At 37.4% G+C, this 19,850-nt stretch overlaps 1 protein-coding gene across 1 annotated transcript; it reads right to left on the bottom strand.

Annotated features, from left to right (window-relative positions):
- Positions 1-14,258: 14,258 nt before the first annotated feature.
- On the bottom strand, positions 14,259-19,595 carry LOC135223034 (uncharacterized). The gene is given in 8 exon segments (XM_064261542.1): positions 14,259-14,366; positions 14,690-14,761; positions 16,335-16,795; positions 16,798-16,940; positions 17,209-17,343; positions 17,498-17,795; positions 17,924-18,367; positions 19,421-19,595. Coding segments are annotated over 8 exon segments (1,836 nt in total).
- Between the last annotated feature and the right edge of the window lie 255 nt (positions 19,596-19,850).

The following is a 19,850-nucleotide window of genomic DNA, read 5'->3' as shown; positions in this document are numbered from 1 at the left end:
GTTCAAACTGGTATATTTTGTGCAATAAAACAAGGATTGGTGACTAAATGAGAGAATGGGTATTTAAAAAATCAAACATGTGACCTCTACAGATTTTATCATCAAGATTTTATGAAAAACACCACGCGATATGGATTAAATGTATAAAAACTAAAGGTTCTTTAAGTAATTCAGTGGAGAAACACGGGAGTGTTACTCTTGTGACGTCACAGTATTAGCTCCGGCCCCACTGCCGAGTTGAGCAGACCCTATTACTTTGACTCCGTTCCAGACATCCCTCATTTCAGTCACAGTGCGAGTTCAATATTCAACCTCTCCTCTCACGTATTGTCAAAATGAGAAGAGTAATTCTTTTAATGTCCTTGAGGCGATTGGACTTCAGCATGTCTTGTTACAAACCAAACTACAACAGGTTTTTTCGGCCTCTAGAGTCGTTATTTCATGGGATACAAAATCTGCCTTTTGATATTGATGTCAGTGAATGACAGTCACAACTATCAGAAGTTTGGCAACAGGCATTTAGGAAACTGATGACTCATTGGACAACTTCCTTTAATAGAACTTACTTAGATATATTGAAAAATCTGGCTAAACATGAAAACTTGATCATTACTCAACCTGATAAGGGTAAAGGTGCTGCTGTTATTCTGAATAACGAAGATTACTATATAAACAAAATGGAGATGATTCTCAATGACGAAAGAAAGTTTTAAAAAATTGACAGACCAGAATTTAAACATATCTTTCAAGTACAAGATAAAATTAATCAATAGGTTTTAAAGGAATTAAATACCAAGAACAGTATTAATAAAGAAACTTACTAAGATTTATTCTACTCAGGTACGTCTTTTGGAATTTTATGTGGTTTGCTAAAGATACAAAAAAAGGGAATATCAGTGAGGCCAATATTGCCGTCAATTCACGCTCTCTAAACTAGATAATTAGCAAATTTCCTAGTATCTATGTTAGAGCAGTTTACTTCCGATAGATATAGTACTCTAAGAAATTCCTAAGAATTTAAATCATATATTCTATACCAAGATTCAGATTTATAAATGACATAGAACCTGATCGACTAAACGATTGCTGATGGCCAGAACTGATTCTCATAAAGGTGTCAGTCATCGAACGGTGTGCAGCTGTCCAATCCCGAATTTTCTAATACCAGAAACCATTCTCTTATTTGCAACACCAATATTGAATACTTTGACTTTTCTGTCCTGGGCCACACTAGCCATTCTTACGAACTGAATATTCTTGAATCTCTCACTATTAAGCAGTTAGCCCCCAAACTGAACTCGCACACTTCCTCTGTTCAACAGTAGGCTACATGGCCTAAATGATTGTTGTATATACATACATACCATACATACATATATATATATATATATATATATCTTGATATATATATTATATATATATATATATATATATATGTATGTATGTATGTATGTATGTATATACAACAATCATTTAGGCCATGTAGCCTACTGTTGAACAGAGGAAGTGTGCGAGTTCAGTTTGGGGGCTAACTGCTTAATAGTGAGAGATTCAAGAATATTCAGTTCGTAAGAATGGCTAGTGTGGCCCAGGACAGAAAAGTCAAAGTATTCAATATTGGTGTTGCAAATAAGAGAATGGTTTCTGGTATTAGAAAATTCGGGATTGGACAGCTGCACACCGTTCGATGACTGATACCTTTATGAGAATCGGTTCTGACCATCAGCAATCGTTTGTATATATATATATTATATATATATATATATATATATATATATATATATTAATATATATATATATATACAAACGAATGTACATACCCACCACACCTCAAAACTGTCCCTGGCAACAGTACGGACAGCCACAGCTTAAAAGCGCATTCGCATCAGATTCCTTCATTCAAGGAGACTACCTCTACAGCTCACTCTGTCTCCAAGGAATCTGATGCGAATGCGTTTTTAAGCTGGTGGCTGTCCGTACTGTTGCCAGGGACAGTTTTGAGGAGTGGTGGGTATGTACATTCCTTTGTACAGATGTCACAGGTCTGACCGATCGAGGCACTTGAGGGAAAGACACATTCCTTTGTGATAGGAAGAAAGAAGGTTGAGCGAACTCCAAGTGTCAGGAGAAAACCCCCATCTCAAGATGGGCTCTATTCCACGATATTAGAGACGGGATTCTCTAACTTGACTAATACAGTGTAACAATTGACATTTTGAGTCTGGGAGTGAATACTTAGCCAGGAGAGTGGAATGATAACTTAATCGTTTTCTTTGTGGGGCAGACTTGGGTTTTATCACTATGACTTATTAATCATTCTGTTCCATTTTATGTTCATCTGCTTTGGGTAATATAATATATTTTTGTATTTATGTGAGCTTAATAACCTAGTGAAATGACATGCTTGCAGATAGAGGGCGCCTGCTGCCACAGGTAAGAATTGTTAATTTGTGTAGTTTTGTCAAAAGGCGGGGTAAGAGTGGTGGCATCTGTTTAACAAGCTTTTTATATATTTTATAGGCTGTAGGTATGCTAACGAAGAGACTGGTGACTAGTTAGACATATATTTGTTGGTAAGAAAAGGGGTTATAATCATGTCACAGGCAACTCGGGGTTCTTTTTGCTGATTCAATGGTTTAGTGTGGTGTTGAAAGCGTCGGGTTACTCGGATATCTCTCTGCATCTCAGTGTTAGCCGGTTAATGGTTCATGAAACCAGTGTTTTAAAACGTGAGGGGAAAAAGTTTAATTTTTGACATATTAAAGTGTTTCGCGCGTGTGGTGAACAGGCTACGCATATTTGCGATGCGTATACGAATTTGGTTTCCAGTCATATGAACATGTGAGTGTATTTTCAAGTTTTCTTTATTCTTTTCTCCTTTTTTATATTATTTTTTCTTTTATTCTTTTTCGTTTGTGGTGAATTTACTCGAAGGGTGTTTTTGTTTTGATGTCTCTCGAAATTCGACGGACATTGTAATGATGTGAGCGAGGGTTTTTGGTTGTTGTGAGTCACGCCCTGAGAGAGAGAGAGAGAGAGAGAGGGAGGCGAGAGTTTGTGCGTGTGAGTCGGGGTGACGGGGGATCTTGTCGCTGAGTTGGATCGCTTAGTAAGCGTTTTGCACTTTTTTTTCCTTTTTCTATCCCCTCCCTATTTTTTTTTTCGTGGGATAATGTACTGGGTGCAGGGCACGTTTGTTTTTTGTTATCCATTATTTGGGGAAATTTTTCTGGATTGGGTTCTGTGTGTATATAAATACATTGATGTTATTGAGATGGGGGAATCTTATAGAATATAAGAGCTTCCGTAAAGAGAGAAAAATGGCGGATGCTAAGGCTACCACAACGCTGCTACATCACGTAACGAACGTGAGTGCGGGCGTGAGCCCATTCAGGGGAATTGTAGACGGTGTGTTATCTCAGCCAGTGCAAATATTGATTGAAGGTGTGAATAATTATTTAAGCGCAAAGAATATAACGGATGATATAGAGGCGTTTAGAGAGGCAAAAGCTTTGCTAGATTTCAATAAAGGCGATCTCTCCTATCGTTGCAGAAGTTTCCAATTTGCAAAATGTTGTACCTGGACTGATTTGCAAGCATTTTTGAAAACAGCTTATGGCTCAAAGGAACACGGAGATATAGTGAGGGACCTTAGGGGTCTTTATAAAATACGGAGGGGCACTAATAGCCTCGTAGAACATAGTTCAAAACTTTTTGACTCAGTGGCAGATTGGGTAGGAAAATTGAAAACATCTAAATGGGTTACAGGAAGTAGTGTCTCACTTGATAACTTACATAAACTGATCCATTTTTTTATGCTCTTGCACGATGTACCGGATGCAATAGTGAATAGCTTTGATGAAAAAATTGAACCTACTTCAGACGAAGAATTACTTTATGCCCAAATTGAGAAACATATGTCTAAATGTCCCACTGTAGATAGTACAATTTTTAATGGGACAGGCCCGGGAGATAGGGTGCAAAGAGACACAGAATTTTCTCCTCCCCATCTGTGTGCAAAAGTTGAATATAACAAAAGATCGATCAATCAAAGGCAACAGCAGTTGCGCTGTTTCAACTGCAATAAACCAGCGCATCCAAAGAAATTGTGTAGAGTTAAATATTGTGGAATTTGTAAGAGTACCGATCACTATTGGCAATCTTGTCCGTCTCAGATACGGAGAGATGCGAGGCCTACACCTCAAGGTTCTGATCATTTTAATGTGAGGACTTCCCAGGCGGGTCAAACCAGAGGGCAAAGGGATCAGCGAAATTTTTGGAAGGTCGATCAACAAAAAGGGTACAGGTGATTAGTACATGCCATTGTGGTCTCGTGGGGGACGCCTCAGAGCCCAGGCCTATAGTTTATGGAACAGTAGGGGATGTGGATATCCCGATATTTATAGACTCATGAGTGTCTATAAATTTAATGGACTATAATTTGTATCAATCCATGTTTTCCAATTACCCTTTGCAACCCTCAACGGAGACGGTGTGTGATGTGCAAGCCCATAGATTAAATACCCCGGGTTGTGTTCAAATACAGTTTACTCTCGGTGACAGAGTACTAACAAAACCATTTTTGGTAATGAAGGGAATTGCGTTGGGCAACAGACTTTTGCTGGGTCATCCTGCGTGTAGAAGACACAAGATTTCGATCCGTGCGGGTGTTAATGGGATAACAGTCGGAATACCTGGTGTTTTTCTTCCTTATGAGGACATGGAGATTATTGGAAAAGGAGATGTGCTTGGTGATATGGGAAATGATTGCGGGGATTCTATCGTAGTTCACGGCAATAACAATTGTGGTGATGATATTATGGATGGGGATGTAGATACTAATATTGATGTTATTTCTGATACTAACAATGCTGGGGATGATACTGAGGGTGGTAATGTGTATGGGGTGGTGGAAAGGGGAGATACTAACCACAAATATAGAGGTGTTTTATCCGAGGATATTGTGTTACTACCTGGTTCAAAGACTGGTAAAAGTCAAATTGAAGGAAGTGAGAAAACGGATGTGTGTGTCATTGAAAATAGCAAGAGGCTTAGAGGGGTTATTAGCACGGCATCGGTGAACAGGGTATCCATGGATAGGACCATGTGGTTGGAGTTACTAAACTGTAATGATACAGTTAGGAGATACCAGAGGAATACATATACATTGGATTTCCAAGATTGGAGTCGTGAGACTGGTTCAGTGGCTATCGTAGAGGGGAAACCTGAGTTTTCAGAGGCAGAAATGCAATCAAGGAAACGGATATTTAGAGAACATTTAGCTAATGTGGATTATAGTGAACATGTTGAAGCGGTAAGCGAGCTCTTGGCAGAATTTGGGGATACGGAAGCCTTACAAGGTGATAAATTGGGGTTGACTAATGTGTTAGAGCATAAGGTAAATTTGGAGAGTGGCACAAAACCTATTTATATTCCTGCATACTGTATACCTTTCAAAATCAGAGAACAGGTAGAGAAAGAGGTCAATAGATGGGAGGAAGAAGGAATCATTAGACCTAGCGTGTCTCCTTACAACTTTCCCTTGCTAGCGGTGCCTAAGAAGGACGGTTCTGTCCGCGTATGCGTCGATTTTAGATGTTTAAATGAAAAGACAATCCCTGACCACTATCCAGTCACGTGCATACCAGATCTTTTTGTTGAAATCGGCGGACATAATATTTATAGCTCAATTGATTTGGCGCAGGGTTTTTTGCAGGGTTTTTTTCAGTGCCCAAGGGACACTATGAATTTACGCAAATGCCTTTCGGTTTATCAGGCAGTCCGATGACCTTTACCAGGTTGGTGAACACAGTTTTGCACGGGTTATTGGGCAAAAAATGTTTTTGTGTATATGGATGACATGTTGGTCTCAACAGACACGTATCTAGCCATGTCATATCTAAGGAAGGGGTTAGAGTAAATGACGATAAAGTCAAAGCAATAGCGAATTTTCGCACCCCCAGATCAAAGAAAGAGATTAAGTCATTCCTGGGTATCGCCGGTTTCTTCAGGAGGTTTATGAAAGGGTTCTCTAATATAGCAGCTCCCCTAACAGATGTATTGCGGGAAGACGTTCAATTTCAATGGAAGGAACCCCAGGCGGAGAGTTTTCAAAAGCTCAAGGCCGCGCTAATGAATCCCCCTGTTTTGAAGTTTCCAGATTTTAGCAAACCTTTTACATTAGTGACCGATGCCAGCCAGGAAGGTATAGGTGCTTGCCTTATGCAAAAGTTTGATGGGAAATTTCATCCCATAGCCTTTTATAGCAGGAAGTTCAGGACAAAGGGCAGCCACGAGAGATCAATGGCTACCATAGATAAAGAAGCCTTTGCAATAGTGTCGAGCTTGGTTCATTTCAAAATGTTACTGATGGGGAACAAAGTAGAAGTTCTTACAGACCATAAGCCATTTTTAGATCTTTTTAATGAACCCAATTTGTCGCCTAAAAGAGCTCGATGGTTTTTGACTATCAGAGATTTTGATGCAAAGCTCAAATATATAGAGGGCAAATTAAACGTAGTTCCAGATGCACTTAGTAGAAGTTTTCACGACACGGGAGAGTTCCAAGTCGTGCAAGTCACTAGCGAGGCTATACAATGGCATATATCTCTCATAGAGCAAAGGCAAGATGAAGACGAGATTCTACCAGACACGAAAGCATTTCTTAGAAGGGAATTAGTCAGGAAAAGTTATAAGTTGCCTTTTTCGGGTTTTGAGTTAGAAGGTAATCTATTGGTTAGGAAAATTAAATATAAGTTGAGAACCAGTGAAAGTAAAGGGGATACGACACAGATCATAATTCCGAAAGTCCTAATTCCAGTGGTTTTGGATACTGTTCATTGCAGGTTCGGTAGTCCACACTTGGGAATAGAAAAAACGTATGATGAGGTTCGTGCTAGATACATTTGGAAAAACATGGGGAAAGATGTGGAAAATTTTGTGAGAAATTGTACAGTGTGCAACATATGTAAGCCTGCAAGAATAACTTCATGCAAATTAGGATCGTATCCTATACCGGGTAGACCTTTTCAGAGAATACATATGGATATCCTGGGGAATTTTTGTGAGTCTAGGTATGCAAACAAGTTCTTGTTAGTGATAATAGATGAACTTACAAGGATAGTAGAAATTTTCCCACTTAAGCATAAAACGGCTGAAGAAGTAGCCGTAGCATTTTTCAATGGTATCATTTGCAGATACGGCTCACCCGAAGTTCTATTGACCGACAATGGTAGAGAATTTGTGAACAAAACTTTGGAATGTTTAGCGGAAGTCATGGGGATACAAAAAGTAACAATTATTCCATACAGACCTGAAGCTAATGGGTTGTGTGAACGAGCAAACAGGAAAGTGCTCGAGGCTCTCAGGAAAAATGTAGGTGGTAATGATAAGAATTGGGACAGATATGTTGATGTTGTTAGACATAGTATTAACACTATGGTTAGTGATTCCATTAAAATGTCTCCATTTGAAGCTTTGTTTGGTTGCCCAGCACGAGGCACATTTGATTTCCTAACTATACCTCATCATGGGGAGGATACGATCGAGGCACTGTTATCAACAGCGAGAGAGAGACATGCTTGTCTCAGCCGTAATCTCGAATCCACAACCAGAGAGATGGTACAGAAAAGTATTGGTAAAACATCTGATCCCAAGATCAATGGTGGAGACAAGGTATTTTTAAAACTTAACGTGAGAAATGAACTGAACTACAAATTAGGCCCGAAGCTTGAAGGTCCTTTTAAAGTCATTGAGGAGAAAATTGGAAACAGATTTGTAGTCTTAGAGAAAAAAGCATGTCGGTCAAGGTTAACACATATCTCGAAATTTAAAATAATTGGTTGTGGTGATTAATATATTGTCGCACAATTGCATTTTTTTTTCTTTTTTTTTCCGTCTGTTTTTTTTGCAATTTGGTGGCGAAATGCTTTAACGTTTTTTTTTTCTCTCTCTCATATCCTTCTACTGTTTTTTTCTTATTATGCTCAAATCTGCGGCTTTTGGCATAAGATTTTGGGGTTCATATTTTATGTGGGAAGTTGTTGGAAATACGGCAAATTTTTGTTTTAGCTGAGAAACGTGATTATAAATATGTGATAATTCCTGTGTGTAGGATATTTAGGGCATAATGGTTTCTGGCATTGCAAGTCTGCCTAGAAAAATCTATAGTGTTCACAGGTGGATTTTTGCTGATAATGCTGTGATGAATCCGGTTGCTGATTTTTCCCTTTGGAGTTAATTACTCTTGAGATTTGCACTATTCTCTGTAGACAATGGCATTCCACGGAGGTGTTCTTTGTATGGGGGTTCTTTTCCGGTCGTTTCTGGTCAATGGGATTGTTGCTGTAGCATATTCCATAACGGTACATATTGCATTTTGGGAAAGATATTGAATTATATATGTTTTTTCTTCTCTTATGTGCACTGTGTAATGGGGGAAAGTTCACTTATTATTGTTGTTATTATCTTTTTTTTCTTTTTTTCTTTTCCTACAAGAGATGTCGTAATTAGTGTTAAGCTCTAAATAGCATTTCTATTTTAGATAGGAGATATAATTTGTCGGGGTATGTGAGTTAGATAGAAGGGGTGTTCGGCATTATATTTCATGGAGGTTAGTTATATAAACAATAAAAGGGGTTTTTGCTGTTAGACATTATGGGTTCTCTTTTGATAGTGTGTTTGTCAGATATGGGATTACTTGTGAGGATTCAGTGGATAAGGATTATATTTTGTTTAGTGGGAAATTTTTAATATTTGACTAGGAGATTGAGTATATTAATTAATGACGGATTTGTGGGGTAAAGCAAGACTTTAGTTATTTTATGATCATGTAGACTTTTTAAATATGGACATACGATGACTTTAGAGAATTCCCAACTTCACGTGATGGTGACGATGGAAACGACCTTGCTCTACAGTACCAGAGGTCAAGCCGAGTCTACACACGAATGGCGATTCTATGGAGTGCCTTTGCAACGGATGTGATGTCGTCAGTATATCATCTTAGGATACGTTCTGGGATAAATCAGGAGTCTACTATCTTCTATGAGGTGGGTGCGAGTAGCACTTGCATGGAAGTCACGGGAAATTTCCTTGACAACGGGTTGGTGACCACGTTTCCTTCAGTAGAAAACGTCGAAGCTATAGTTTCGTGACAAGGTGTTGGATACACTCACGAGGATTGCAGACGCTGAATAATGGTGCGTGCTGAGTTGTTTCGAGGTGGTTTACGCACTCGACCTGCGTCTACAACTATTTGTCGAGTTCTGCTTATCTTAGTGACGTGGATGAGCTTTTTATCAATGAACGTTACACAATTCCAAAAATAGTGGTCATGCTAGGTGTTATACTGATCACAATTTGTGCGCTAGGAGTTCTTAAATTTCTGTGCATCTGGTGAGGCACAAGGGCTCCAGCAACAGAGGTAGCCCTAAATCATGTGGCAAATTGATACATTGTGCATTAGTTACTGATGTGGTGTGCGACAGGAGTGCACAAAGGACATAGGTGGCCGAGCCATCTTATAGGTATGAATTGACGTGTTAGTGAATTACATATCGTGTCAGCTGCTCTTGCTTGGAGACAGAGTGAGCTGTAGAGGTAGCCTCCTTGAATGAAGGAATCTGATGCGTATGCATTTTTAAGCTGGTGGCTGTCCATACTGTTGCCAGGGGCAGTTTTGAGGTATGGTGGTATGTACATTCGTTTGTACGGATGTCACAGGTCTGACTGATCAAGGCACTTGAGGGAAAGACACATTCCTTTGTGATAGGAAGAAAGACGGTTGAGCGAACGCCAAGTGTCAGGAGAAAACCCCCATCTCAAGATGGGCTCTATTCCACGATATTAGAGATGGGATTCTCTAACTTGACTAATGCAATGTAACAATTGACATTTTGAGTCTGGGAGTGAATACTTAGCCAGGAGAGTGGAATGATAACTTAATCGTTTTCTTTGTGGGGCAAACTTGGGTTTTATCACTATGATTATTAATCATTCTGTTCCATTTTATGTTCATCTGCTTTGGGTAATAAATGGTATATTTTTGTATTTATGTGAGCTTAATAACCTAGTGAAATGACATGCTTGCAGATAGAGGACGCCTGCTGCCACAGGTAAGAATTGTTAATTTGTGTAGTTTTGTCAAAAGGGGGAGGAGTAAGATATATATATATATATATATATATATATATATATATATATATATATATATATATATATATTGCTGGTTCGAATCCACGAGAGGACGAAATTATCATCAACTAGAAATTTCCCCTTCGGTTAACATATATGAAAATATATGAACGCCGAGGTACAGCGAATTGAATATTAAAGGACATTTGTAGCTCGATGTATGTATATATGAATCACAGTGATGTGATAAAAATTCATATATATATATATATATATATATATATATATATATATGAATTTTTATCACATCACTGTGATTCTATATATGAATCACAGTGATGTGATAAAAATTCATATATATATATAATATATATATATATATATATATATATATATATATATATATATGAATTTTTATCCACATCACTGTGATTCATCTATACATACATCGAGCTACAAATGTCCTTTAATATTCAATTCGCTGTACCTCGGCGTTCATATATTTTCATATATGTTAACCGAAGGGGAAATTTCTAGTTGATGATAATTTCGTCCTCTCGTGGATTCGAACCAGCGATAATGTCACTGGAGTCCTGGTTTCTCCTCAGTCCGCTGGGCGCTGGCTCGAACCCACGAGAGGACGAAATTATCAACGAAAAATTCCCCTTTGGTTAACATGTATGAAAATATATTAATTCCGAAGTGCAGCGAATCGAATATTAAAGGACATCTGTAGCTCAATATATATATTAGGGCTGTTGCCTTGGTATAATAAGGCGCCCTGTGAGGTTATGTTAGACCTGCGATAATTTTACGCTAAGTTGGTTGGTTATGACTTCCATACTCATCGGAGTGTCTTGGGTTTTGATGATAACTTACGAAGTTAATATCTTCTTTGGTTATGACGACGGAGATGTTTCAAACTCATGATGATAATTTCTAAGTTCATTCAATATCATCTTTCTGATGTGAGGTTTCTAGTAGAAAACACGAAGTATAAAAATATCTCTATTCTCTGAGATTACATGATGAAGATCAGAGGAAATTTGTACAGGTCTGCCAATGATGATGGCTAATTCAAGTCTGACTACAATCTCGCTTACAAATCATAAAGGAAGCATGACAGTAGCTCGAACATACGAACATACACACAGATGACATAGATTACAAGTCACGTAGGCCGTTTGAATTATAGGTCGCTGTGGTTGTCTTAAGCAGGAAGCTTGGATTACTGTTTTCAAAACAAATGAATGACCACAGGTGACGGCAACTAGACACTGACTGATTACAACACGCCATCTTAGCCTACTTTATCGTATCTGGTCTGATCACATTCCTGCAAGCAAACTGGTTGACCTCTTGGGTCACTGGCTTTAATTAATCATAGTTTTAGTTTTTTATATATAGAATAACATTCCATATATTCTGCTAATGTAGTACTTACATAAATGGTCGGTCGGCTACAAAACCAACCACTGAATATTACTCAAGCTTGACTTGCATTTGACTTATAGGAGTGTGATACAGACATTATGGTGAATATATAGATATATAGAAAATACTTATAAGTAAAAAAAATTCATGGTGTACACAATACAGATTCATGTAATAAGATATAAGACATAGGCATATGATGATATTCGTAAATAATAATGATCACGTGATATATAATGATACAGTTTTTCACTTCAACTCATTAAGATACATATGCTACAGAAAATACTAATGTACTCCTGATAATTGCATAACATAAAGATTAATATGGATAAAAAAACCAGATTTTTAACGGATAAAAAATCATATACGAAGAAGTGAAAGAAAATCATATATTAACTGATATATTAACTGATTTATTAATTGATATATTAACTGATATAGTAATTTGATTCATTAATCCATATACTAACTGATTCATTAATCCATATACTAACTGATATAGTAGTTGATATTTTAACTCATATACTAACTGATTCATTAACCATATACTAACTGCAGTTATTGGTAAGATAAAAGGTAACAGATTGATTATAGGCTACCTGATTTATTTATACATATATATATATATATATATATATATATATATATATATATATATTGATTCATATAATTATGATCAATATATGTGCACTTTAAATAGATTCCTATTGCGTACACGCACAGATATATGTATTATTTACTGATACTTTATATATGAGATACATGACCGAGGACACACCTACTGCACATTTAACTAGCATTCGAACAACTTTTTGTCCATTAATTCCAAATGGTTAAAACCAAGGGAAAATTCCCTGGGCAAGGTCCGACGTTCTATTTTGCGCCCATACTTGTCCTCTGCATCCTATGCCATACGAATACGTTCGCAATGAATAAAATCATCCCCAGCACGAGTCCTGCACCAGCAAACGTAGAGTTGAATATCCTCTTGGTCGTAATTGTTGGAAGTATGTCCCTTTTTGTAGTCAATTTCGACAGCCGCCGGAGCATTCCGCATTAAAAACGAGATTAACGACGGGATACGGGTGTTGGTCCAAGAAGTCCACGAAATAAGCTTGTTCACTTATGAAGGTGCTTATTCCCTTCACATTGTAGGCAGTTGTTACTTCACTGCAGTCATCCACAGCGACGAACGGGTTTTGAAGTTGTAGACGATCTGTCCGGCCATGCGATGTGAAACTCTCGTACTGCAGGGTACTGTAACCAGGTTCCGTTAATCAGCCTGTAAGTGAAATTAGACTTGTGACAAGGGCAAAGTAAATTCAGACAACATCCAAATACGGGAGGGAGAAAGCCGTTAAGGACTAGACTTAACCCACATGAATTCGCTGATTTTTATGGAATTCAAAAGAGTCAGCTGTACAAACTTTTTTACCCATGGCATTATAACAATGAATGAACCTATCCAGGTCTCTGACGACCATAAAAATATCCACATTAACAGATATCAATACGAATCCCAAAGAAAATTCGATATTACTGGTAGTAAGTTACTAGACAAAGAAGTGGGAAACGGAGTTATTTGTAAGATTGCCAGGCAACATAAGAGTCAAAGAGAATATTAATCATGATTCTCTATTTCTCTACACTTACTGAAATTAAGCTGTGATGAAATCTGATCCTATGTGCCCCTAACAAAAGGTTCATATTCAATTTTCTCGCACTCATCCTCTGAGGTTAATTTTTAAAACTTTAATAGGCAGGAGATGCAACGAAAGAACCCACTATGTAACTAATTTCTATATAAACTTTGGGTTTTTCAAGAAAATGTGACATTTTCCCATGAATGCGATCTACTTGAATTGTAATATGCTAGTGTTGCAAGTAAATTTTTCATACCCATGACCTGATACTTCTAAGTGTCCGTTTGCCAATATCATAAGCTGATTTATTGACTCTAATTGTCTATGAGGTTCAGAAAAAATTAATTCATTTTGATGTTATAGAAATTCTATTTGCTTATTTTGTTCATTAATTTTAAAACGATTGCAGTTCCTTAACTAAACTTGCATTGCACCGCTGATAGACACTTGTACCTAACGACCTGCCTTGCCCATGAGAAGTTCGTGCTAAGCACTCCTCTCCTGTTGGCTTGTTTTTGTAAGCACGAGACAACACACACTACAGATGAAGCCTGTGAAAGCTGATTATTGGGGTTAAAAGGAACAATGATGATTCTGCAAACGAGCCAGGCACCTTTAGGACTGATGACTTCATCACCTGGCAGGAGATTGCTCTCAGCCAGCTTAAGAGTTACGTTACTCGCTGTAATAAATACGACTTTAGTACTTTCAAATGTACTGATCGAACAATCGTCATTCACAACCAAAGACATGGGTAAGTAATTTAGCGGAGCCTCCAAAATCCTACAAACACACGTATATTTCTCTTTTCTTATGATTGTCCACTATGATGTCTCAATGAAATCTAGCTTATCATTAAGGCCGTTAAAATAAACAAAATTGCCTATCTTCCTTATAGGCATTGTGAGCCGCAATGCTGTCTGCCATTGCAGCTTGCAAAGCTTTTCTTCAAGCCTTGCCATCTTGCTTTCTGGCGATTCTCTAACATTTAAGGTAGAAGAAATGTAAGATGGACAATTCGGCATTAGAGATGGAACAGCATCATTACAGAGTCGGGGTTTTACAAGTCGTGCAGTGATCTTTTTTCCACTTTTTCGTCAAAGTGAGAAACTTCCCATACAGATCTTCGGGACGAAAATGCAACTCGCACACCTGCAATGAAATGAACTACATTTCAGCAGACATTCTGTATATTGCTAGTTTATAACTTGTTTGAAAACTGAAAGGTATTTTGTATTCATACAAATATAGATAAAATATATGAATATACAGCGAACGAGGCATATATCGCAGGATATTTTCTTTCAAACATACAGAGTTGAATTCCAGTGTCCCTTATATATATTATTTATTTCTTGCTGATATTTTTGTGTAACCTGAAATACGAAATATCAGCAAGAAATGAATAAATACAATGGTTATTGGCGTTCAAATCAGTACATTTGAAAATCAAGGAACAAAAATGAGCCACTCACTCTGCTGTTCTTTGTTGGTGTATATCCTCCTCTCTTAACCACGTGCAGCCACTTCCTTTTAAGTTTTTCATCCTTAGGGAAGAAAAATGCACAAACTTTTGTATTCTTATCATAATTCCCTCGACAACGAGGCACACAACACTTGTTTGGCATTATAAAACAGTGCAGAAAGGAAATATAACTGAGAAAAATTTACGTAGTGACCCAGTCCGAGGTTAGTGGAACACTGATTCATCTCAGGACTGATGAGGCCTGGACGATCGCCTCACCTTAATGACGTAGGTAATCTTTTTGGGTTCCGTGGCCACGCTTCCTCTATAGGCACGGATGTTTCTATATCTTTTAATCCAACTAATGGTTCTTTGCAGTATGGTGCGAAATTGCGGGATAATGCGTCAACTATGATATTTGCTTTCCCAGGTAGATATCGTATCTTGGCTCCAAAGACCTGAGTGATCATATGCCACCGAGTTCCTTTGGGACTGTGATTAAAGCCATTGAAAAACTCGGTAAGGGACTTATGGTCAGTAAGGACTTCAACAGGATAGCCGTAGATTATGAACTTAAAATGTACTAGTGAGTTAACGATTCCATAGCCCTTCCTCGTCTATTACTGCATATTTACTTTCAGAGGGCTTTAGTTTACGTGAATAAAAAGCTATAGGAAAGAACTGTTTATCATATTGCTGAAGCAGTACCCCTCTTACCACTTGGTCTGAGGCGTCTGTTGTAAATAAAAAAAAATTTCCTTATTTAAATCAGGGATTTTTAAGATATGTGAGCTGCATAATTCCAATTTTAAGATATCGAACGCCTGTTGATGCTTTTCAGACCATAATAAATCTACGCCCTTCTTCGTGGGGATGATATGAACAACATCTTTAAATGATGACTTAATGCTATTCAACATGAAAACGAATGCACTGGTGACTGCAACAAACTATCAAATGCTGAACCTACAATATTACCACCTTTATGAAAAAACTGTGAATTCTGAAGATATTCTAGTTTTTATGGGAGTCATCAGACGTACCTGCTCACATACAGACTTAATTGCTGAAAAATATTTAAAATCTTCGTCAAGTATGGATGTCAATAAAGAAATGACTAGCTGCAAAATAAGAATTCTACTATTACATTTTTTCGAAACTTGCTCTACATCTGTATTCTTAAGGTTATTCAATATCATTTCCAGTTCATTTATATCACATTTTAGCAGCAACTTACTTCAGTTGCCCTCTGGCTCAGTGACCACTGCCATGTGGCTTAGCATTTGCAACATTGCACTGTACATTCCGAGCAAGATTACGGGGACGCTTTGGGTTGGATGACAGAACTGATGCTGGTCGACGTCCTTTACCGATGGGGGCTGCTCCTCTAGGCATTCCAGGGGATCGTCTTACTATTGTAGCTGTTTGGCAAGGAATCTTGCCACGACCAGCTCCACTATAAGTCATCGATGGGCCTGCACAATTCAGCAAGTTGTTCAGCTGATTTGTAGTTTTAACTGAAAGTATTCGCCGAAAGAATTTTTGCAGGGCCACTTCAGTTTCTGAATTACCATACTGCGCAGTTGTTTCAACTAATGCCTCGGCTACTACTTTTGATTTAGCTGTAGGTCACTAGTGTCGTCAGTAATATTTACATTGGTATTTTCTAACTCTCTTGTATTGGTTTCCATCCTTTTATTTGTTCTATTTCCTCCATTGCTTTCCTCTTCATTGTCTTCTACCTCATTCAAACCTTTAAGAAAACTTTCTTTCAGAGTTTTTTCTGCACCAACAACTAGGGCTGGGGCTGCCAATGTTCTATTTCCTCCATTGCTTTCATTTTCATTGTCTTCTACCTCAGTTAAACCTTTAAAAAAACTTTCCTTCGTGGCTTTTTCTGGACCAACAGCTAGGGCTGCCAATGACTGCCGACTGCTTCTGGTCATCACAAACATTTGGGGCACTGCAGTCATACTGTAGTCTGCACATGCAATCTGATGCTTGCAGATGGCCCCATCTTGCCCTTTCACGCATGTGCACATGCCGATGGTGAGGTCTACTTCATATACCTGTGTTTGATCAGACTGGCTTTGCACAGAGTATAGCCCACCACCTTAACTGCAGCAATTGCTATCATGTTAACAGTGATGGATTTCACCCGCTGTCGGCCCAATGCTACATCCACCAACCTGTGCCTCGTGTAGCAATCAAAAATCTCCACCATGAAGACCATCAGCTGTGCAGTGTTGTAGGCCTTGCATCTGAAATGATGGTAAAAATATTACAATACATAATGGGTCTGAAGACATTACAAAAATGTAGCAAAACATGTTTTATGATGCCTCTATTGTTTCCTTGAAGTTACAGCTCCAACTTTTCTGCACCATGAATTGAATCAAATTTTTAGGCACCTTTAAGTGAAGTTTTGGCTGTTGATGGATGTTTTTTGTCTTATGGGGGAAATTATGAATTTTATAAAAAATTTTCTTACGTGTACCATATATTTTTTGGTAATTAATTCACCCTTACCTATTGAGCACTATATCCTTAATTATGGACATTGTTGACTCTGCATAATTATTAGTGTGGTGCCCACGCAAAATCACTCCAGCTCGGAAAGCGATTGCCCATTCTTCTCTCCTTTGTACCAAGGTAGTTAGATAACTGAAAAAAAAAAACAGTATATTCAGACTGAAGAAAAAAGGAAACTAAGAAAAGGAAAAAATAAGTTCAACTATACTTATAATTGGTGACCTCTCTTTATATTGTAGGAAAATTAATTAAACATGAAAATAAATAAAGTACTTCAAGTGTGTACCTTCTAAATTTAGGGTATTTCTCTAGAAGAGAATTGGCTTCAGCTTTCTTCCACAATTCGCCAAATTCATCCCTTGACTTTGCATATACAAGAGACTTCATCATACCCATAAGCTCTTGCCGATGTAGTTTATGGATGCCATGCCTGGAATCAAGGAGCCAGAGGAAGAGCTTTGATTTAGGCCATTTGGTTGCCAAAGCCTTTCTTTCTGTTCCACAGTTGTCGGTCATAAAACACTGCGGCTCCCCTCTGCCATAGAGGGCGCTCCCACCCAGTGCCTCTTTCACCAAGCCAAAAACTGTCAAGCACAAAATAAGAAAAATTTATAATAGCAATTCATAACCAATTGTTTCATCCGTAAATATGCATGTATAATACATACCCAAGAATTACAAACAAAAGCAGCCCACTATACAGTATAATAACCTTTAGTCAGAGTTACTCCATCTTGAGAAGATGTGAAAACTAAAGCGAATGGCACTGCACCAGCTGGTCCTGCACACATGAATGGGATTATGACTGTGTTAAGTTGATCAACACAGCTTGTGGCATCAACAAATACCACCTCCCCAGCTTCTTTAAGTTGCCTGTGGGCCCTCATCATAAACGGTGTTATCAAAATCATGCAGAAGCTGCCTTGAGAATGCTCAATTCTCAGAATGATTTCTGGGTTGTTCTCTGCGTACTTCTGTATGGCATCAAACATGGTTGGCGTATTTAGGCCACCATGTTTCCTCTTCCACCACACATCAAACATATACTGAATTGCTCTCTTTGATGGATTTATAGCCTGATGAGCTTGGCCATATATATCATCACACAGGTCCATCTTCAGGACATGATGCCGATGTGCCTGAGCTGGTGCCAGACCTGTAATACAATTATATAATTATTGGCTGTATAGCATTAAATACAGTCTATTAGCATATGATTCCCATGCCTCATGCACCATATTGCTTGTGCTAGACAAGCTAGTTGATTAATTAGATACTGTCTATCTTTGACAGAAACTAGTTTTTTCATCCAGTTCTTGATAAAAAAAAAAAGTTGGATACATAGTAGTATGCATGCATGCAAGGACCAATTAGAATATGCTCTTTACTTCTTCTGCTGACATGCTTATAAATAGTATCGTACGGTATCATACCCAGCTTTTATCCAGTATTAAACTGTATATATTGTAATTTAATATGTAGTAATTCATGTATAGGTTCATCCTTAAAATGTTGTAACTTACTATGTAGTAATTCATGTATAGGTTCATCCTTAAAATATTGTAACTCTAATATGTAGCAATTCATGTATAGGTTCATCCTTAATATTATTCCTTAATATTGTAACTTTATATGTAGTAATTCATATATAGGTTCATCCTTAATAATATTATTCCTTAATATTGTAACTATATGTAGTAATTCATGTATAGGTTCATCCTTAATATTATTCCTTAATATTGTAACTTTATATGTAGTAATTCATGATTAGGTTCATCCTTAATAATATTATTCCTTAATATTGTAACTATATGTAGTAATTCATGTATAGGTTCATCCTTAATATTGTAACTTAATATGTAATAACTCGTGTATAGGTTCATCCTTAATATTATGTATTTCTTATTTATAGTATGCTCAGTTTGCATATCTATGTCATCATCAGACAGGCCATCTTGGAGTACCTTACATATGATGCCGATAATGCATGCACATAATTATTATATGTACATTTTTATGTGCAGTAAAAACAAAGTATGATTTTTATTTACTTTTAAAGTAATCAATATATAATCCCGGTAAAACCAAAAATTATCCAACTTGAATAACTAGATAATGTCTTTCAGTGTTCATCTGTGCTTTATTAAACATTATATCAATATTTTCAGTTTGGTCTTTCAAGAATTTAAATAATAATGTTTTACAATACCTTGCTCGAAGTACTGTTCAAACACCACCTTCGTACTTTCTGATCCTCTCAGCTGGTTAAGACCTTCCGCTACTTCAGTCGAGTGGTTGTGTTGCCCACGGATCTCCACAGAACATGGAAAATTTTTTATGTATTTAGGAGACTTCTTGTGAATAATGCTGATGGAGACATCCATTTTGACCTCCCATCTATAAACAGAGGTATAAATGAAATTGTAAATTACTAGTAGGTTCGTTCAGTTACTGCACATATACCTGTTATGTAATGTAACTAATTTCATAATTAATAGTGGAAAAACAAATTTTAATTCCTAATGCTTCAGTGAGTGTTAAGGGGGGTCATCCATATTTTTGAGCAGTTTTCTCAAATGGAAGTTATTGGAAATAGACTTCCTAATTGTTCAGTAATTAATATACATATTTTCATCATT

This window comes from Macrobrachium nipponense, chromosome 8 (genome assembly GCF_015104395.2).
Source record: "Macrobrachium nipponense isolate FS-2020 chromosome 8, ASM1510439v2, whole genome shotgun sequence".
Lineage (NCBI taxonomy): Eukaryota > Metazoa > Arthropoda > Malacostraca > Decapoda > Palaemonidae > Macrobrachium > Macrobrachium nipponense.
This window is presented reverse-complemented; position numbering and strand designations above follow the sequence as displayed.